Consider the following 22,938-nt stretch of genomic DNA (forward strand, 5'->3'; position numbering starts at 1 on the left):
AAGTGATCTTAAAATAAATTTGCCCGTGGTTAGATATTACTTATTTGTTACACTTTAATTGATGATTTCTATTATAATTTCATAGTACTTAGAATATATATATATATTAGAAAATATCATCTATAGGATTTTTGCTTTCATGAAGGTAATGATACTTTAAGCCTAAAACATTAGAATTTTCAATAATTTTCTCTAGTGTTTGGAAATAATTTTAATCCTCTGTTTAGTGCTCAAAAATGCTGTTCATTTGTGACCGATTAAACTTTCCAATAAAGTGATTTTATACTCTTTATGTTAAAGAAACAACAAATGCTGGTGAAGATGTGTAGAAGGGGAAACCTTATACATTGTTGATGGGAAAGTAAACTAGTATAGGCAATATGGACAACAGTACTGAGGTTCCTCAAAAAACTAAAAATAGAACTAGCATATGATCCAAAGCACTCACTACTGGGTATATTAAAAGGAAATGAAATCAGTATGTTGGAGAGATACCTGCACTCTCATTGTGATGGTTCAGTTTACGGGTCAGCTTGACTGGACTGAGGGATGCCAACATGGCTGTTGAAGCATTGTTCCCTGGGTGTGTCTGTGAGGGTGCTTCCAGGGGAGCTTGGTGTGTGAGACAGTGGACTGCAACACTTAAGATCCACTTTCAATGTGGGCAGGCACTGTCCTATTAGCTGGGAGCCTGGTTGGGACAAATAGGCAGAAGAGGAAGAACTCTCTGTGTCTGCTCATTCTATCTCCCTTCTGGAGCCAGATGCCTTTCCTCCTCCTGCCCTTGGGCATCAGACTGCAGTTTCTTCCACTTTTGCACTCTGGGACTTGCATCAACAGCCTCCTGTGGGCTCTTAGGCCTTTGGCCTCAGACTGGGGTCTGTACTGTCAGCTTCCCTAGTTCTGAGGCTTCCAGACTTGGAGTGAATCATGCTACCAGCTTCTTCGGTTCTCCAGCTTGCAGATTGCCTATTGTGGGACTTCTCCACCTCTATAATCAGCTGAACCAATTACACCTCATAAATCCTCTCTCATACATCCTATCGGTTCTGTCTCTCTGGAGAACCTTGACTAACACACCCATGTTTATTGCAGCACTATTCACAATAGCCAAGATATGGAATCAACCTAAGTGTCCATCAACAGATGAATGGATAAAGAAAATGTGGTGCATATGCACAATGGAGTACTATTCAGCCATAAAAAATAATGAGATCCTGTCATGTGTGACAACATGGATAAGCCTGTAGGACATTACATTAGGGGAACTAAGCCAGGCACAGAAAGACAAACTTTGCATGTTCTCACTTATTTGTGTGAGCTAAAAATTAAGTAATTGAAATGAAGATAGAGAGTAGAAGGGAGGCTGGGAAGGTTAGTGGGAATGTGGGGAGGAAATGGGGAAGGTTAATGGGTACAAAAAACAGAAAGAATGAATAAGGCCTAGTATTTGCTAGCACAACAGGGAGACTACAGTAAAAAAATAATTTAATCGTACTTCTAAAATAACCAAAAGAGCATAATTTGGTTGTTTGTAATACAAAGATAAATGCTTGAGGTGATGGATACCCCATTTACCCTGATGTGATTATTACATACTGCATACCTATATTAGAACATCTCGTGTAACCCATAAATATATACACCTATTATGTAACCACAAAAAAAAAAAATAAAATAAATATAAATTTAAAAGCTGATGTTATAGAGGTAGAAATTAGAACAGTGGTTACCAGAGGCAGGGGAGGGGAGGAGGGAAGGAGAGATGGGAAGAGGTTGGTCATTGGGTACAAAGTTACAGTTATAGTTAGATAGGAGGAGGGTGACAATAGTCAACAATAATATGCTGTATAGTTCAAAATAGCTAGAAGAGATGATTTTGAATGTTCTCACTAAAAGAATAAGAGGGGGAATACTACAATCAATCTATGCCTATATATTTGATAACTTATATGAACCAATTTCTTAAACACACATGATAAAAAAAACTAATTCAAAGAAAAGTAGATAATCTGAATAGCCTGACATCTATTAAAGAAACTGAATCTGTAATTTAAAACTTTTCAAAAAAGAGAACTCCAGGCCAGAGACAATTTCACTCATGAATTCTATCCAACATTTAAGTAAGATGTAATACAAATTTTACAGTCTCTTTCAGAAAATTAAGGAGAGAAAATGACCCCACTCATATTATGAGGATAGCATCATCCTAATACCAAACTCAGACAAAGATATTACAAGAAAAAAACTAAATAGCAATATCTCACATAAACATAGGTACAAATATTCTTACTAAGATATTAGCCAATCACCTCTAGCAATGTATCAAAAAGATAATAATACATCAAGATCAAGTGGAGTTTATCCCAGGTATTCAAAGTTGGTTCAACATTCAAAAATCAATCAATGTATTTTATTATATTGTCATACTAAATAAGAAACATCAGATGATCGTATGAATAAGTGCAGAAAAGGCATTCAACAAAATTCAATATTAATTAATGATAAAATTCCCAACATGTTAGGAATAGAAGGAAATTTCCTTATTCTAAAAAAGGGTATCCATGGAAAACCTACAGTGAACCACTGAGTAATTTTCCCCTAAAATCAAAAATAAGTCAAGGATGTCCTTTCTCGCCACTACTATTCACTGTTAGTCCTGGAAGTCCCAGCTAGTGCAATAACACGTGCACACACACACACACACACACACACACACACGCAAGCAGAGAGAGACAGAAGTGAAAGGCATACATATTATAAGGGGAGAAAAAATACCCCATTATGTTGAAAACCCCAAATAATGTACAATAAAACTCCTAAAGACCCTTCCAGAAGACTCCTAGACTTGATAAAGAACTTCAGTAAAGTTTCAGGACACAAAATCAATGTACAAAGCACAGTAGCATTTCTCTACACCAATATCATTCAAGCTAACAACCAAATGAAGAACCCATTTACAACAGCCACAAAAAATAAAACACCTGGGAATACGTTTAATCGAGGAGGTGAAAGATCTCTACAAGAGGAACTACAAAACACTGATGAAAAGATTGTGTATGACACAAATAAATGAAAAAGCATCCCATGCTCATGGATCAAAAGAATCAATATTATTAAAATGACCACACCGCTCACAGCAATTTACAGATTTAATGCAATCTCTATCAAAATTACCAACACATTTTTTCACATAATTAAAAAAACGTAAAATTCATATGAAACCCAAAGAAGAGACTGAATAGCCAAACCAATCCTAAGCAAAAAGAACAAAGCTTGAAGTATTACATTCTGACTTTGAATTATACTACAAGGCTATAGCAACCAAAACATCATGATATTGGTATAAAAATAGACATATAGACCAATGGAACAGAATAGTGAACCCAGAAATAAAGTACCTATTAACAACTGATCTCCTGTAACATCGACGAAATTAAACAATAGGGAAAGAATACCCTATTCAATATATGGTGCTAGGAAAACGGGCTAGCCATATGCAGAAGAATGAAACTGGACCCCTATCTCTCACCATATACATGAATTAACTCGAGATGGATTAAAGATTTATATTTTAGACATGAAACTGTAAAATCCTGTAAGAAATTTTTCCTGTAGGAAAAATTCTTCTGGACATTGGCCTGGCTTAGGCAAAGAATTTATGACCAGGTCCTCCAAAGCAAATGCAACACAAACAAAAATAAACAGATGGGACTCAGTTAAGCTAAAAACCTTCCACACCGCAAAAGAAACAATCAACAGAGTAAACCTACCTAATGAGAAAAAATATTTCCAAATTATGTATCTAACAAAGGCTAATATCCAGAATCTGCAAGAAACTCCAACAACCCAACAAGAAAAAAAAGAAAAAACAAAAAAACAAGTAACGCCATTAAAAAGTAGGCAAAGGGCCATGAATGGGTGTTTTTTGAAAGACATACAAGTGGCCAACAAACATGTAAAAGATGCTCAATATCACTAATTATCAGAGAAATGCAAATTAAAACCACACAATACTATCTTACACCAGTCAGAATAGCTATTATTTAAAAATCAAAAAGCAACAGATGTTGGTGAGGATGTGGAGAAAAAAGTAACGCTTATGCACTGTTAGTGGGAATGTAAATTATCACAACATTTATGGAAAAAAGTATGGAGATTTCGCAAAGAACTAAAAATAGAACTACCATTTGATCCAGCAATCTCACTACTGGGCATCTACCCATCTACATTTTACATATACATGGAATACTATGCAGCCATAAAAAATAATGAAGTCATGTGTTCCACAGTAACATGAGTGGAACTGGAGTACATTATCTTAAGTAAAGTAATTCAGAAACAGAAAGTCAAATATCACGTATTCTCACTTGTAAGTGAGAGCTTAACAATGGGTACACATGGACATATAGAATAATAGACATTGGAGACTACAAAAGGTGGAGGGTGGGAAGTTGACAAGGGTTGAAAAATTACCTATTCGGTGCAATGTTCACTATTCAGGTGAATGGTACACTAAAAGCCCAGACTCCACTACGATGCAATATATGCATGTAAGAAATCTGCACTTGTACCCTCTAAATCCATTTTTAAAATGGAAAAAAAAAATCGCCGTAGGATACCACTTCATAGCCGCTGGAATGACTATTATAAGCAAACAAAGCAAAGAGCAAGCAAGTTTTCGTAGGGCCCTGGTGGGAGGTGTTTTCATCATTGGGGCAGGTCCCTCATGGGTGGTTTGGTGCCGCTCTCATAGTAATGAGTGAGTTCTCCCTCTGAATTCATGCAAGAGCTGGTTGTTTAAAAGGCTGTGGCATGTCCTTTGAGCAGCTACAATTCATACATTGTTGATGACGGTGTAAAATAGTACAACTACTTTGGTAAAACTTGTTGCAGTTGTTTATGAAACTAAGCACTCACCTACTCTATGACCCAGCAGTTCCACTCCTAGGTATCTACCTTAGTGAAATGAAAATGAAAACATACCAAAAAAACACTTTTACATGAATGTTCATAGGAACTTTATTCATAATTACCTGAAACTGGAAAGAGTCCAGGTGTCTATTCATAAAAGAAGAAATAAACAGAACAGGCAAAAATCTAATCTATAGTGGTAAAAAAATAATTCAAACTATGGGTTCCTCTGAGATGTATGTGCAGGAGTATAAGAGTACTTTCTGTAGTGATAGTAATATTTTATATCTTGATAAGGGTTTGGGTTACATAGGTATATGTATTTGTCAAAACTCAGTGAGTGTATATTTAATATTTTAAACATCAGTACATATATATTGTAACTTTAAAAAAGCTGTAAGCAAATATTGTACGCTACTTAATGATACAAATGTTGAAGTATTTTAGGGAGATATGTACTGATATCTGCAGTGTATTATACTTTAAAATTCACTGAAAATAAGATTAACTGATGAATGGATAGATGGGAAGATTGGTGATAAAGCAAGTATAGAAATATCCTAATGGTAGAATCTAGATATAAGTCTATGGGTTTTCTATGTTAAATGTTTTCAACTTTTCTATATGTTTAGAAATATTCATAATAAAATATTGGGAAAATAATGAGTTACTACTCATTGTTTTAGGCACTTAGATATATGAGACGTAACAGAGCGAGAGTTTCCCAGAGGAACTTATCCGAGGGAAGTAAATTAATATTTACACAGTTCCTACTACAAGCCAGGGGTAAAGGTAAGGATAACAATTTATTTTTATCTTCACAACAAGTGGGCACAGAAGGTATTATTATTGTAACTGGAAACTCATGACTAGCAGGTTAAGTGACTTGTCCAAGGCCAAAATCAATAAGTGGCAGTCAGGATTTCACACTGAACTCCTTCTGATTACAAAGCCTGTACTCTTTGTAGTATGTCAAGTTTTGCTGCTATCTTCACCCTGCCTCTTCACCCCGTATCTCTTTCCCTGCTCTTTTGTTTTTCCCTAGTACTTATCACCATTTGATATATTACATATTTGCTTATTTATTTTTAATTACTCTCTCTTGTCACTATAATGAGAATTCCAAGAGGGCCAGGAATTTTTGTCTGTTGTGCTTACAGTTTCATCTCCAGTGTCAAGAACAGAGCATCACTCTTGGTAGATGCTCATGGAATATTTGCTGAGTAAACTGAATTAATGCACAGTAACAGTTTGCTTGGAATAAGCAGAAGCAGGAGGGGTAATCCATCTGCAAAAAAAAGCATAGTAAAAAGCTTGGCTGCAAGATGCAAAATAATTGGCTCCAGAAACCCAAAGTAGTTTGGTATAGCTAGGGCAGAATGTATGGAAAACATGAATCATATGCTAGAAGAGGAAGAAGGGATCAGATCATACAGAACCTTAAAAGCCATAAGGAAGGACTCTAGTCTTTCTCTGAAAGACACTGGGGAGGTTTAGAAGGATCTTAAAATGGGAGCAAAAGATAAGACTTGTATTTCAGAAAGGATGTTCTAGCTACAGCATGAGAAATTAATAGAAGAGGGCTCATGGTGGAAGCAAGGACATCAGTTATAACTTTAGCCATGGGACAGAAGAGTAGTCTCACTGCAAGAAGAGGCATTGTAGATAGAAAGCAGGGGATAGTTGGAGAAAAATATAGGAGGTTGAGTTGATAAGACTGGTTATGTAATATAAGGGAGAGGGAAAAATTAAATATGATGTTTATGGCTTGGGAAACTTAGTGGATGGTGGTGCCATTCAATGAAAATGGGAAAACAAGTGGAGAAGTAGGTTTAAAATGAGTAGAAGTGATGAATTCAGGTTTGAATATGATATGTTTTATATTCTACAAAATATGCAAGTTGTGATATCAGTAGTCAATTGAATACACTGGTGAAGAGCTTTGCATAAATCTGGGCTAGAGACATAAATGTTGTTGGGAAACCTAGCTGTTTGGTCACTGAGGATAATTTAATAACTGTTTTTCATTTTAATAATGTTTCATTTAAAAAATACTACCTCTAATATTTGACCCCAACTCCAAAATAAATCTAGTATTCTTTGGTTGATGGCTATTTATTATTCCATGGGAATTATAAGAAGAATACAAACTGTTTGATAATAAAAAGCTATGGAATAGCAAGATTAAAATGTAGCAGATATAAGAATCTTAGGGATTTTTGTTACATTAGAAGGCTAACCTTTGGCAAACATATTAGAATTGGGGATAGTTCTTTGATACTTACCTGATCAAATACAGCTCTTTATTCCATGGGTAGATATTTAACACTGGACCAACCCCAATCATGTGGTTGTGACATTCTCCAACATCTTCAATATATTCATGCTTCAATGGCACTTTACTGAGGAGTTCAAATTCCTCAGGTGCCTTTTGAAGTACCTGTTCTGCTGCATAGAATCCATCTACTAGCAGTGTCCTGCCACCAGTTCCTTCATGTTTAAGACAATGAAACACTTGAATGCTAAAGAGAGAAAAGAAAATTCTTCTGTTCAGTGGAAGAGAGAACATATCAAAATTCTAGAAATTATATATAAAATGATTACTGAACCTACTTGTCCTTTTCTTTTCATTTCCTAATTGGAAATCTCATTTCCTAATTGTTTTCCCCTCATAGGCAGTTGTACCTTTTTGTGTTTTGAAATATTAATGCCACTAGAGGTTTCTTCTAAACATATCTAACATATATTGAAGCTTATATGTGCTGGGCCCTGGGAATACAGGCATGAATAATATATAACCTATATTTTCAAGAAGCTCATAGTCTAGTAAGAAGAGATAAAGTAAATAAATACCAAATAAAATATGATAGGTACTATAATAAAGTTGCATACAAGATATAGTGGGGTCATAAACAAAGGAGCGATCTGTTCTAGTGGGGTGTTGTATAAAGAAATGTTTTGGAGAATGGAAATTGTTTTGACTAATCTTAAAGAATGAGCAAAAATTGGAGAAGAAGGAGATTTGAGATGAGGAGAAGGCATTCCAGGCAGAGAGAAAGCATGACCAAAGATACCAATGTAAAACAAGGTATATTTAAGGAAGAGAGTAAGAAGTTCCTATTGGCATAGCACAGAGTACCACAAAATGATTTTAAACTGTGAAACTCTACGACCATATCAATATTTTAAAGAGTCCATTTTGTTGATAGTGTGGAACATGGACTGGTGAGAAGCAGTGTGACAAAAAAACTTGGAAGACAACTTGAATAACTGAAATAGTAAAGAAAAATATTGAGAGCTTGAACTCAGAAAGGGGCATTATAGAGAAGAAGACACGCCTGAGAGATACTGAGGTAGAAGTAGCAGAACTTGATAACTGAAGGACAGGCAAGAATCTAGAATAACTCCAGGTTTCTTGCTTGGGCACCTGAAAAATGATAATGTTGTTCACTAAGACTGAGATTACAGGCAAATATGCTATTGAATGATAATGAGGAAGTATGAGAGGTTGAGGAAGGAGTCCAGTTTAGAGGCATGTTAGAACAGCTAATCATATATGTCTGAATATGTTAACAGGGAAAGGTAAGGTGACTATTAATTGACCGGAAAACTAAGGTAGAATTTTCAAATTAATGAGGGGAAATAAAATTAATAGTAATTTAGTCAAATAAGCAAAACTAAGAAAAAGTAAACAGCAAATTAAAATAATAAACAAAAAGATAGAGTAAAATCAAGGACAATCTAATGTAATATAAATACAATTAAAAAGAGAAAGGTAAGCCTGGCTATATTGAAATTTCTGTGAAACTTCTATGTCAGGGTTTTTTAGTTACCAGTTAAGATGTTTAAGGAAGAGAGGTGGATTTTGTTACAAGTGATAGCTAAAGCCAAGAGCATGGAAGAGGTCATTTGGGGAGATCATTTCAGGTAAGAAAAGAGGGATAAGGAGAAAACCTTGAGGAAGGATAATATTTAGGAAATAGACAAAAGAAGTCAGCAAAGGAGGCTAAGGAAAAATGGTCAGATATATAGGAGGGAAACTAGGAAAGAAGGAATATTTAAGAAACTTAGTAGTGGTTAACAGTATGTCTCAGGAGTCAAGTAAGATGACAGTACACACTGGATATCACAATTAGTTAGTTGCTGCTGATGTTAGAGAGAGTAACTTTAATTGCGGTGAGGGGTGGGTTGGGAAAACTAGATGCCTATGGGTTTGAGGAGTAAATGGGAAGTGAGAATGAAAATATATTGAATGTAGCTATTATTCTTTTAATAATCTTAGCCATGAAGTGGAAGAGAAAAACATGGCTGTAGCTAGACAGAGGTAGAGTCCAAGGAAGTACAAAAATAGAGAATTAAGATATGGGAGGCTGATAGGAAGGAGTCAATAGGTATGGAAAGGCTGAAGATAGAGGAGAGAGAAATCCCCAGGAAGCTGGAAAGGATGAGATCCAGAGCACAGGTAGCTTTAGAGAGAGCAAAGCATATAACAATGAAGATGGTGATTAAAATGAATAAAATGATGAAAATTATACCTAATATTTATTGAACACTTAGTTTGTGTCAGGCAGTATGATCATATAATTTAATTCCTTAGCAATGCTAATGGATAGGTTTTATTACTAGTCCCATTTTACAGATGAGGAAACTGAAGCACAGAGAAATTAAGTTACTTGTCCAAGATCACAAATTTAATACATGTTCAGGCTGGGATGCAAATCTGGGTCTGGTTGATGACATAGCCTGAACTCTTAACTGCTATTACCACACTGCTAATCTACTTGGTCCTTGCCATTGATTACAAACAATTAAATTGAAGCCACCAACAGTTGTTTATCTCTGGTGTTGGTCATAAAGGGAAGAGCTAGTCAGTATTTGAACCTCAACCCCTGTACAGCTGCTTCTTATCCCATTTCCTCTTTTTTCCTTCTGTATCCACTAGAATGAGGATGCAGGGCTGTTGATCTCTCCATATATTGGTAACATTGAGCAGGATATCTAAAAGCTGCTTTGTTCTTCCTTCCCTGAATCAAACATTCTTAAGTTACAAACCCTTAAAGGAAATCAGTGTAACCATGAGCGATTGCATATTATCATCCTCATATAGTCTCCATAAATCTATGTGCACTCATTTTACTCATATCTTTGTGTCTCAAGCTTCTCATCTATATGCAGAAGCGAGATGAACAACAACAGAATAACCACAGAGGTGCCTCTACTGAGGAGCAAATGGTAGGAAAATTGAGTATAGTATGTATCATCTTTGGCTCAAAAGCATCTTATTCCATGTGAAAAAGTTATTCTTCCATCATTCCTCCTCTCCAACTTCTTGTAAATCAGATTCAAATTCTTCTTAATGCCATACTCAAAGCAGCTGTGTTTGCATGACGACACTTTTCCAATATGTTAATAACTAAATGCAAGAAATCTGTACAAATTTCAAAACTAATGGTTAGGCAATACTTTTTTGGGGGATAATTTATAATTACTTTGAAAAATGTAAAATTACATTTTAATAATTAACAAAATTAGGACTCCATTTATATAGTAAGATGAATTTTCCATCACTTAAAAATATTTTATTCCTAGGAGTCTGATATAGTTTGAATATTTATCCCCACCAAAATCTCATGTTGAATTGTAATCTCCAATGCTGGAAGTAAGGCCTGGTGGGAAGTGTTTGGGTCATAGAGGTGGATCCCTCATGGCTTGATGCTGTCTTCAGATAGTGAGTGAGTTCCTGTGACAGCTGGCTGTTTAAAAGTGTGTGGCACCTCCTCCATGACTCTCTCTCACTTGCTCCTGTTTTTGCCATGTGAACTGTTTGCTCCCCACTCACCTTCCACCATGATTGGAAGTTCCCTGAGGCCTCCCCAGAAGCAGATGCTGTTATGCTTTCTGTATAGCTTGCAGAACCATGAGACAATTAAATCTCTTTTTTTAATAAATTACCCAGTCTCAGGTATTTATTTATAGCAATGCAAGAATGGCCTAATACAGAATCTAAAATCTGAGTTAAGGTATTTCAAAATGATCATGTTTCTAGGGGAAGAGAAAGAAAGTCATACAAATCCCCAGCAGCAGATACGATCTTGGTTCAAATAGAATGGAAAATAATTAAGAAACCACTCAAGACTATCACATATAAAGACCTTACACTGTAAAAATCTAATCCACCTACCCACAGGGCTCTTGAAAATAGGTAGTGTCAGTGTGCCGATCCAGAGCTAGCTTGGTGTATGCAGTGTCACCTCTGGAGAAGTCTGAAGTGAAATACCACATCCTCCCATAAATGGTTTCTCTGTTAGATGAAATAAAGAAAGACCTGTTAGCTATTTGAAATGTTCATTCTTGTCTTTCAAAACTCTTTCCAATACCTTCTTTAGTTACTCACAAATAACAATAGATTTTTTTGGTTCCAGAATTTCATCCATAAGGTGAAATTAAACTGTTTCATAAGGTGGAACAGTTGAACACGCTAGTCTTGACAATTCTGTCATTTATTAACATTCTAGAAAATTGGGGAGAAAACTGTGGAAGTATCATATTGTATTATGAAAGCTTAAAGAATTATCTCACTCTGATTATGTGCCCAGTTTTCATAGCCTTCATGAATTCAAGGTTCTTTTCTAGGCTCACCATTCTTTCACAGAAAAAGATGATGTAGCTGCTTCTAGAAGTGATTTTTTTAACTTTATTTACTATTTTTATAGCTGTTGTCTTTCATTAGTACCATTTTTTCAATAATGGTGGTCATTTCCTAGTATTTGGTATAATCCAATTTGCAAGGATGACTGAAGAGTTCTCATATTCTTTATAAGACACAGAAGTGATTAATGTAGATCCTCACTCATCTTTTGGACATGGAGGAATAAGGAAAAGAGAACAGGATAGTTTCTGTTAGCAAGTATTTGGTGAGACTTGCTGTACCATTGTTGTTGTGCCTCTCCTTGAAGTATACATCATATATTTTGATTTTGTAATTATTTTCCTGGTGGGCTCAAATGTGACTAAAGGTCACTTTAATTCTTTAGCTTTCAAAGTTCATCTTATTTTCTGAACCCTTGAAATTCAAATAGGAAATGCTCTTCCTTTTGAACTATCATCCCTAAAGCTCTCTCAATTTATTGCTTACCAGCACAGTTTCTTTCACTTGAAAATTCTCAAACTGTGATTCAAACTGAGGGCTCACAGATGCTGTTAATTATGCTCTACCAGCATAGGGCAGAAGACCCAGCATACTATCTACTACAAAATGAGCTATATCTGGATCTTATTAAGTAAAAGGAAAGTACCAATTATAATAAAGTAGGTTGACATCACACTTAATACTATAGAAGATTAATCTATATACCACCCAGAAGTGTGGAATGGTAATGAAAAGAACAATGTATTTAAGATTAGGAAACCTGGGCTATTTGAATTCAAGTTCTATTGTTTACTAGTAGAGTGCTCCTGGGCAAGACACTTGGTATATTTGAGTGTCAGTGCCTCATCAGCAAAACGGGGACAAAACACACTGATCAGGATTACTAATAATGCATGGGAATGTGCTGGCTGAATGCTATATAGCCTTCTAAGGCAGTGTTATTAACAGTCAGTCTCTGAATCAAGCCATAGGAATCCCAGAAGGTCAAATTGAACAGATGGGAAAATAGAGGACAGCGGGGGTCGAGTGTGTGTGTGTGTAATGGATATGCCTATGGTCACACAACTACTTGATGGTAGAACTCAGACTACTATCCAGTTCTCCTTACAGTCAGTGTTTTTTTCCAGTGTACAATAATACCTGTCACTTGGGATCACTGGATTAGAAACATATTACCAACGACTCTGTAGTCATCATTATATTTTACATGTAAGTGTATTTAGAGATTAGAAATCCAGACTTCAAATAAAGCACTGCAAGTGGGAGTCCCCTTATTCATGCTACAAAATATTCTGGATTGAAAACAAGGGTGACCATACCTGTTATATTTATTTATTGGTGCTCATGCTCTGGAAATTAATTATAGTACTGTGGATTTTTGGAAAGAAATGAATTACCTGATTAAGCTGATCCTTTCTGCCAACTTCTCTGTGTGCTCTTGAGTGGGAGGGACATTTTCTACAAATGCAATTCCATAGAGCAGAAAGTTTTGCAGAAACTTCTTCAGTCCCTCGTTGGTTTCTAAGAAGCTCTGGCAATCTACAGATGGAACTTGGGCTTGCTGGTAGATTTCAGCATTCCATAGTATTCTAGGCTGGATGACTTTTTGTTTCTGCCCTTCATAGCTGTTTTTCACCAGCCAATTCAAATCATATTTAGTCACATGACCATCTGGCCCTTTTAAGGGGAAAAATAAAAGGCACTGAAATAATAATTACAAATAATGTCAATATTTGTAATTGGTTACAAATTATAATTGGTTACAACTAGTTAAGAATCTTTTTCTTAGCAATCAGTTATCCAGTACTATATTGTTTATGAAACCAAATTAAAATGAGTGCCTAGAATGTTTCTGAGACAGAAATATGTATGGTTTGAGTGGTATGCATGAATAAATGAATGAACAAATAAATCTTCCCAGAGGCTAAATAAATTTACAGAATTATAGTTACATAGTAAAAGACCTTCTGGAAATTTCATCAAGTCATCAAAGAATGATAATCCAAGTAGGCTTTTACAAATCTACTTGGCACTCTCTCCCCTTGCCCCAATCCCTGTCTTCCATCTATATAGGAACTGAGAATGTTTGAGGTAGAAGGGGCTAATCTTTATTTTAAAGATGGAGAAAAAGTCAGTGACTCACTCAGGATCACACAATTAAGTACTATAGGTGGTACTAGAACCTCAACTTCTTGCTGCTAGAAGTTCAATACTGCCTTCCTCTTCTACATGATATAGGACATTGCTGTCTAATTATATGACATCAACACAATACAGTAAAATGACTTTGTAAGTGGCTTCACCTGCTGTGCACCCCCCACCCCAAAAAAGTTGAAAACCAACCCCAAAATGCTTTAGAAAATCTTCAGGATAAGCAAAGGAAGCAGCAGAAGGAGTGAAAGGCTATGTTGACAACTTGTCTCTCCTTTTTACTTCTCTCTCTCTTTTCCTCCCTCCCCTTGATAAAAAAAAGTATCACACTTTGGATAATTTGGAAAGCATAAAAAAGTATGAGGAAATTAAAAGTCACCATGTTTATCATTCTATCACCCAGATGAAACTATGATTGACATCCTGGCATCATTCCTTCCAGTTTTTCTATATATTCTCCTATTTTATGTAATTTATATATATATAAATATAGTTTATGTAATTTACATATATATAAAATTTGGGACTCTGCCATTGTCGCTTAACATTTTAACAATTTTTAAAATTAAATTTTATCATTTTAAAAATTCAACCTTCATTAAAATTAATTTTTAAAGCTTACAAAATGTACACTACCAAGATTTACCTAACCAATCTATTCTTCTGCGTATGTACATTTATTTTTAAAATTTTCCTATTATTTATTAGTGATCATCTTTAACCATATTTCTAATAATTTAGAAATAGAACGTGTATTACATTTCTTCAAAGTTTGTATCTTTGTATTTAGAAATTTCAAAGATATAAACTTTTAAGAGTTCTGATACACATAATCAAATTACTTTCTAGCAAGTCTACTTACCTTCATTCCCTCCAACAGCACATATTGTGTCCATCAAAATGGAGTATTCTTATACTTAAAATATATTTTTTTCTAATTGGGTAACTAAAGTAGAACTGCTATCTTGTAATAATTTTAACTTATTTGCTTACTAATAAGGCTAATAAGAATACTTTTTATATTCTTTAGACATCTATGTTTCTTTAATGCAGGGGCTACCAAACTATGGTTTATGAGTCAAATCTGGTGCTTGGTTTTGTAATGCCTGTTTCAGAACACATCTGTCCATTTTGTTACATATTGTTTATAGCTCCATTCACTCACATAGCCCACAAAGTTTAAAAATATTTACCATCTGGCTCTTTACAGAAAATGTTTGCTGACTCCTGCTTTAATGATTTGTCCGTTCAGTCCTTTCTCACATTTTTCTATTGGAATACTTGTACTTTTCTTACAATTTAGCAATAGCACCTTACATATTAAGGATTTTTAGTCTTTGGCATACATTTTGCTAATATTTTGCCTGTTTTTAAATAAACCTTTCTATGGCATTTTTTTCTATCGTACATAAATTAGTAGTCAATGCATGCATTGTAAGCATGTTTTTCCTCCAATGCTTTTTCTTTTAACTTTTTTATTTGGAGATAATAGATTCATAGGATGTTGAAAAGAAATGTGTAGGAAAGTCCCATGAGCTCTTCCCCAAGACTTCCTTGATGTTAACATGTTATACAGCCACACTACAATACCCAAACCAAGAAAGTGGTATTGGTACAATCCATTGGGCTTATTCAGATTTAACCAGTTAAACATATGTTCATTTGTGTGCATAGCTCTTTGCAGTGTAATTACATGTGTAACTTTGTGTAACCACTACCACAATCAAGATACTCAACCATGACTCCTTCGTGTTACCCTTTTATAGCTACATCTGCCACCTCCTACCCCTGCATCTCTAACTTCTGGCAACCAATAATCTGTTCCCTATAATTATGTTATTTCATGACTGTTACATAAATGAAATAATGCAGATTGGCTTTTTCACTTCAGCATAATTTAACTGAGGTTCTTCCAAGTTATGTGTCATTAGTTCGTTCCTTTTCATTGCTGTAAGTAGCATTTTATTATATGGATGGTTTATTTAACCATTCAACCATTGGGTAGTTTCCAGTTCTTGGTTGTTACAAATAATGCTGATGTAAACATTAATGTACAGGGTTTTATGTGAACATAAGTTTTCATTTATTTGGGATAAATGCCCAGAAGTGTGATTTCTGGGTTGCATGTCTGGTTTTTTTGTAAGAAATTACCAAACTGTTTTCTAGAGTGTACCATTTTACATTCCTATAAGCAATGTATGAGTGATAGAATTTCTCTGCATCTTCTCTAGTATTTGGTGTAGTTGCTGTTTTTTAATTTAGTCATTCTGATAGGTATGTAGTGCAATCTCATTGTGATATTAACTTTCATTTCTCTAACAGCTAATAATGTTGAACATCTTTTCATACGTTTATTTGCCATCTGTATATCCTATTCAGGAAAATGTCTGAGCATATCTTTTATCCATTTTAAAATTGCATTGCTTGTTTTCTATGCTGAGTTTTAAGAGTTTAGTCCTAGTGCAAGTCAGGACCTTAAGATGTTCTCATATGTTCTTTTCTTGAAGTTTTATAGGTTTATGTTTTACATTTACGTCCACAATCTACTATGAGTTGGTTTTTATATAAGGTGTGAGACTTGGGTTGAGGTTCTTTTATTTTTTGATTATGGACATCCAATTGCTCCGGCACCAATTATTGAAAAGACTATCCTTCCTCCATTGAATGGCTTTTGCACTTTTGCCAAAGATAAGTTGACTATATTTCTGTGGATCTATTTCTGGGTTCTCTATTCTATTCCATTGATCTATGTATCTGTCCCTCCACCAATACCACATTGTCTTGATTACTGCAGTCTTAACATCAGGAAGTGATTTCTTCCCACTTAATTCTTCATTTTAAAAATTGTGTTGGCTTTCCTAGGGCCTGTATATTTCCATTTAAATTTTAGAGGAAGCTTGTTTATAATTATTAAAAAATCTTGCTTATGTTTTGACAGGAATTACATTAAAACTATACATCAATTTGGAGAAAACTGACATCATTATTATGTTGAGTCTTCCAATCCATGAACATGATTTGCTTCTCCATGTATTTATGTCTTCTTTGATTTCTTTCATCAGCATTTAATAATTTTTATAATATAGATCCTATACATATTTTGTTAGATGATACCTAAATATTTAAATTTATTTGAAGCTACTGAAATGGTCATTTTTCATTTCAGTTTCTGCATGTTTAAGTATATAGAAATATGATTGATTTCTGTGTGTTGATCTTGTGTCCTGTGACCTTACTGAACTTATTTATTAGTTTTCATAGTTTTATTACAGATTACTTGAGGTAGTCTATGTTAGGCTATCATGTATCTGCAAATAAAGAGTTTTGTGTACAAATTTTATTAATTTTTCTTGACTTACTGTAATATAATTTTCAGTACTATGATAAATAAGAGTGGTGAGAGCAGATGTTAAATAATAGTGGTAAGAGTGGGCATCCTTGCCATGTTCCCTGTCTTAGAGGGAAAGCATTCAGTCTCACCATTAAGTATAATGTTAGCTGTGGATTGTAATAATTTTATATGAAGAGAAAAATGTTTCAAAAAATCCTTCCAAAACAAGAAAAAAAGAAAAATAACTATTAACCTATTTTTGAAAGGAACAAACCATTTTCCACAAAATAACTGTCCTTCAGAAGAGTACCCCCAAAGAAGATCAAGTCTCCTGTCCACTCACAAGTAAAGAAGAGTGTGGTCTCGTCCAGACGAATGTTCTTTGGCTTGATACATAAATCCACACTGGCAGTATCCAGGCTGCGCTGGTGAGTCTTAGAGTTGTAGCACGATGCTGAGCGGCAGTGGTCTCGAAGCCAGACATAATCAAAGCGCATCACGGTATTAGCATATTTCAGCTCTAGGGAAAAGATCATGTTCATCAGAAATCAGCATCCAGAAAACTTCCTTCTAAAAGTCTTCTACCAAGAAATAAGCAAGAGCAATAAGGGTTGAGGGGAGGGACTTGCCCCTTACCAGATATTAAAATATACTGTAGAACTTCTATAATTAAAATGGTGTAATGTTGTATTTAAATAGATAAAATGATGGAAGAGTATAAAAAGCCCAGAAATATACCCAAATGCATATGGAAATCTGATATGTAATAAAGTGACAGCAAAAGTCATTGAGGAAAAGATGAATTTTTAAATAAATGGTGTTGGGACAACTAGATAGAACTTGGGAAAAGATAAATTTGTGTCTATATGTCATGTTGTCAGAAGGTCATCAAGATAAACTCAAAATATATAAGTACTAAATTTAGAATATGAAACCATTCAAGTATCAAAAGAAGGAAGCATAGGTGTGTAGAGGATATATAGGAGGTGATATGGTTTGGCTCTGTGTCCCCACCCAAATCTTATGTTGAATTATAATCCCCAATGTTAGGGGAGGGACCTAGTGGGAGGTGATCGGATCATGGGGGTGAATTCCCCTTTGCTGTTCTCCTGAAAGTGACTGAGCTCTCACAAGATCTGGTTGTTTAAAAGTGTGTGGCACTTTCGCCTTCACTTTCTCCTGCTTTGCCATGGTAAGATGTGCTTGCTTCCCCTCACTTTCCACCATGATTGTAAGTTTCCTGAGGCCTCCCAGCCATGCTTCCTGTACAGCCTGCAGAACTGTGAGTCAATTAAACCTCTTTTCTTCATAAAGTACCCAGTTTCAGGTAGTTCTTTATAGCCAAGTGAGAACAAACAAACACAGAAAATTGTTGCCAGGGAAGTGGGGCATTGCTATAAAGATACATGAAAATGTGGAAGCAACTTTGGAACTGGGTAACAGGCAGAGATTGGAACAGTTTGGAGGGCTCAGAAGAAGACAGAAAGGTGAGGGAAAGTTAGGAACTTCCTAGAGACTTCTTGAATAGTTTTGACCAAAATGCTGATAGCGATGTGAACAGTGAAGTCCATACTGAGGTGGTCTCAGATGGAGATGAGGAACTTATTGGGAACTGGAGTAATGGTCACTCTCGCTATGCTTTATCAGAGACTGGCAGCATTGTGGCCCTGCTCTAGGGATTTGTGGAACTTTCAACTTGAGAGAGATGATTTAGGGTATCTGGCAGAAGAAATGTCTAATCAGCAAAGTGTTCAAGATGTGGCCTGGCTGCTTCTAACAGTGTACGCTCATATGCATTTGCAAAGAGATGGTCTGAAATTGGAACTTATAGTTAAAAGGGAAACAGTATAAAAGGTTGGAAAATTTGCAGTGAGACCATGTGGTGGGAAACAAACCATTTTCTGGAAGGAATTCAAGGCTGCAGAAATTTCCATAAGCAAAGAGAAGCCAAATGTTAATATCCAAGACAATGGGGGGAAATGTCTCCAGGGCATGTCAGAGACCTTTGCAGCAGCCCCTCCCATTACAGGCCCTGAGGCCAAGAGGGAAAAAAGAGTTTTGTGGGCCATGCCTAGGGCCCTACTGCTCTATGTAGCCTTGGGACACGGCCCCCATGTCCCTTGGCTCTATGTCTCAGCTGCTTCAGCTCTAGCCATGGCTAAAAGGGACCAAGGAACAGCTTGGGCCATTGCTTCAGAGGATGCAAGCCCCAAGCCTTGGTGGCTTCCATGTATTATTGGGCCTATGGGTGCCCAGAAGACAAGAGTTGAGGCTTGGGAGCCTCTGCATAGATTTCAGAGGATGGATGGAAATGCCTGGATATCCAGGCAGAAGTCTACTGCAGGGGCAGAGCCCTCATGAAGAACCTCTCCTAGGGCAGTGTGGAGGAGAAATGTGGGGTTGGAGGCCCCACACAGAGTCCCCACTAGGGCACTGCCTAGTGGAACTATGAGAAGAGGGCCACCGTCCTCCAGACCCCAGAATGGTAGATCCACCAATAACTTGCACTGTGCACCTGGAAAAGCCACAGCCACTCAATGCCAGCCTGTGAAAGCACTCCCAGATGCTGTACCCTGCAAAGCCAGAGGGGCATAGCTGCCCAAGGCCATGGGAACCCACCCCTTGAATCAGCATGACCTGGATGTGAGACATGGTATCAAAGGAGATTATTTTGGAGCTTTAAGATTTAATGACTGCCCTGTTGGGTTTTGAACTTTCATGGGGCCTGTAGCCCCTTGGCTTTGGCCAATTTCTCCCATTTGGAATGGGAGCATTTACCCAATGCCTGTACCCCCATTGTATCTTGGAAGTAACAAACTTGTTTTTGATTTTACAAGCTCATAGGTGGAAGAGACTAGCCCTGTCTCAGATGAGACTTTGAACTTGAACTTCTGAGTTAGTGCTGGAGTGAGTTAAGACTTTAGGAGACTGTTGGAAGGTGTGATTGGTTTTGAAATGTGAAAAGACATAAGATTTGGGAGGGGCTAGGAGTGAAATGGTGGAATGATATGGTTTGTCTCTTTGTCCTCACCCAAATCTCATGTTGAATTGTAATCCCCAATGTTGGGGGAGGGACCTGGTGGGAGGTGATTGGATCATGGGGGCAAATTCCCCCCTTGCTGCTCTCATGATAGTGAGTTCTCATGAGATCTGGTTGTTTAAAAGTGTGTAGCACTTCCCCCTTTGCTGTCTCTCTCCCCTGCTCCACCATGCTTGCTTCCCCTTTACCGTCTACCAAGATTTTAAGTTTCCTGAGGCCTCCTAGCCATGCTTCCTGTACAGCCTATGGAACTGTGAGTTAATTAAATTTCTTTTCTTCATAAATTAACCATTCTCTGGGAGTTCTTTATGGCAGTGTGAGAACAGACTAATACAGGAGGTCCTTGTACTATTTTAGCAACTAACCTTCTGTTAATTTGAAGTTATAGCAAAATTAAAAAATTACAAAAAAACAAAGACTTTCTATACATTAGGTTACTCATTTAGAAAAGGTAAATAAAGTGTGTGACCCAATTTACAAAAGAAAAGAAAAAATAAGTTATGTCTTCATATAATTCAAAAAAATAAATTTCTGATGGATTAAAGTACAAAAAATTAAAACTGTGAAACATTAAATATTGACAACCTTGAGGTAAGAAAGGTTGTTTTAATATGACACAAAAGGCATAGAGATAAATTTGTCTATATTAAAATAAATACCTTCTGTTCTGCAAACAATATAAAAGCAAAGTTAAAAGACAAGTAACAGGAAAAAATATTTGTAACATAAAAGGATTAATACCCAGCATATAGAATAAACCTCTGAGATCATTAAAGATAAAAACCCAACAGAAAAATAGGTAAAGGATATCACTAAGGAAAGTCACCAGAAGTGACCGGTATACATATGAACTGCCCCCAGCCTTGTTAATAATCAAAGAAATGGGTATTTAAACCAAAATGTGATACCATTTTATACCAATCAGAGCAACAAAAATTTTAAAGGCTGATTAAAATGTGTTTTAAAGGATGTGGGGAGAAATGCATACTTGCAAACATTGGTAGTAGGAGTAAATATTGTTAAAGTTATACTATATGGCATCAGCAAGTTTCTATGAAAATAATTTAAAATGTGCATATTTGACCTAGAAATTCACCTCTCAGTATTTATCTTTTTTACTCTTGTACTTTATTTATTTATTTTATCTTTTAATATATATTTTTTTATTTCATAGCTTCTGGGGCTCAAGTGGTTTTTGGTTACATGGATGAATTGTATATTAGCGAAGTCAGAGATTTCAGTGCACCCATCACCTGAGTAGTAGTGTACACTGAAACTGATATGTAGTTTTTTATTCCTTATCCCCCTCCTTCCCTCTCCCCTTCTGAGTCTCCAATGTCCATTATACCACTCTGTATGCCTTTGCATAACATAGCTTAGCTCCCACTTATAAGTAAGAACATACTGTATTTGGTTTTTTATTCCTGAGTTACTTCACTTAGAATAATGGTCTCAAGCTCCATCCAAGTTGCTGCAAAATACATTATTTCATTCTTTATTATGGCTGAGTAGTATTCCAAGGTGTATATATACATTTTCTTTATCTACTTATTGGTTGATGGGTACTGAGGTTGGTTCCATATCTTTGCCATTGTAAATTGTGCTGTGATGAACATACACATACAGGTGTCTTTTTGATATAATGACTTATTTTCCTTTGGGCAAATAGTAGTTCACCTCTCAGTATTTATCTTATAGAAAGTGTCACACATGTGGAGCAGCATATAAGGATATTCATAATAGTGATGGTTATAATAGTAAAAATAATTAGAAAAAAGACTAAATGTCTATCAGTGGGGAAGTGGAAGAATCGCTGAATAAACTGTGGTTTATCCACATTTTAAGATATTAAGCAATAGTTTTTAAAAACTGCTATACCTGTACCTCTCACATTCACTTTCATTGGTATTATCATTCTCATTTTAAGGACAACTAATTAAAGCTCAGAGATGCTAAGTAACTTTGTAAGAATATAATCATTAGGTGGTAGAGCTAGGACATGAACCCAAGTCGTGCAACCCCACAGCCTAGTACACTAATGTGTCTCAAAGTACAGCCTTGGGAGTCTGGAGGTGAGACTTCTTTTAGAAAAACACAATGAGGAGCTTGGCAAATTCTCTCCCCCAAAAGTATTGATAAAACTGGCCAAAATTTAAAAAGAACCATTTTAAGACTCTGGAAATTGTCCAAAGGTATACAGCAAATTGAGAAGTATTTATTCTATTTTTAATTTCTTTAGTAATAATACTGTTTCCTATAATTGCTATACCAATCTACATTCCCACCAACAGTGTACAAAAGTTCCTTTTTCTCCACACCCTTTCCAACACCCGTTATCTCTTGTCTTTTTGACAATAGGTATTCTAATGGGTGTCAGGTGGTATATCAGAGTAGTTTTGATTTGTATTTCTCTTATAATTAGTGATGTTGAGCATCTTATCATATAGGTGTTGGTCATTTGTATGTCTTCTTTGGGGAAATGTCTATTCAGATTCATTGACCATTTTTTAATTGGGTTATGTGTTCTGTTGCTATTGAGTTGTATGAATTCTTTATAAATTTTTGGATATTAATCCCTTATCACAAATACAGTTTGCAAATATTTTTTCCTAATCCCCAGGATATCTTTTCATTTTGTTGATTGTTTTCCTTTGCTGTGCATAAGCTGGTTAGTTTGATGCTGTCTCATTTATTTATTTTGGTTTCTGTAGCCTAAGCAGTTGGTGTGAGATCCAAAAAAATAATTGCTAAGGCCAATGTCAAGGAGCTTTACAACATGTTTTCTTCTAGGAGTTTTATGGTTTCAGGTCTTATCCTTGTTTAAGTCTTTATCCATTTTGAGCTGATTTGTGT

General features: G+C 35.8%; 2 protein-coding genes across 4 annotated transcripts in view; both read right to left on the reverse strand.

Annotated features, from left to right (window-relative positions):
* CMC4 (C-X9-C motif containing 4) overlaps positions 1-22,938 on the reverse strand; it is a 540,756-nt gene that overhangs the window by 359,161 nt on the left and 158,657 nt on the right. The gene's annotated exons all lie outside the window — the stretch shown is intronic.
* Positions 1-22,938, reverse strand: part of TMLHE (trimethyllysine hydroxylase, epsilon) — a 105,361-nt gene that overhangs the window by 8,409 nt on the left and 74,014 nt on the right. For 2 of the 3 annotated variants that reach the window (XM_050775476.1, XM_050775477.1), the window contains 4 exons: positions 17,389-17,565; positions 12,961-13,240; positions 11,096-11,215; positions 7,200-7,436 (listed from right to left, as the gene is read on the reverse strand). In XM_050775476.1, coding sequence (XP_050631433.1) covers positions 7,200-7,436; positions 11,096-11,215; positions 12,961-13,240; positions 17,389-17,565 — 814 coding nt within the window. Of the gene's footprint in view, positions 1-5,004; positions 6,203-7,199; positions 7,437-11,095; positions 11,216-12,960; positions 13,241-17,388; positions 17,566-22,938 lie in introns of those variants that run through there. The other variant, XM_050775478.1, reaches the window with a different exon arrangement.

The sequence above is a fragment of the Macaca thibetana genome, chromosome X (assembly GCF_024542745.1).
Source record: "Macaca thibetana thibetana isolate TM-01 chromosome X, ASM2454274v1, whole genome shotgun sequence".
NCBI classification, from domain to species: Eukaryota; Metazoa; Chordata; class Mammalia; order Primates; family Cercopithecidae; genus Macaca; species Macaca thibetana.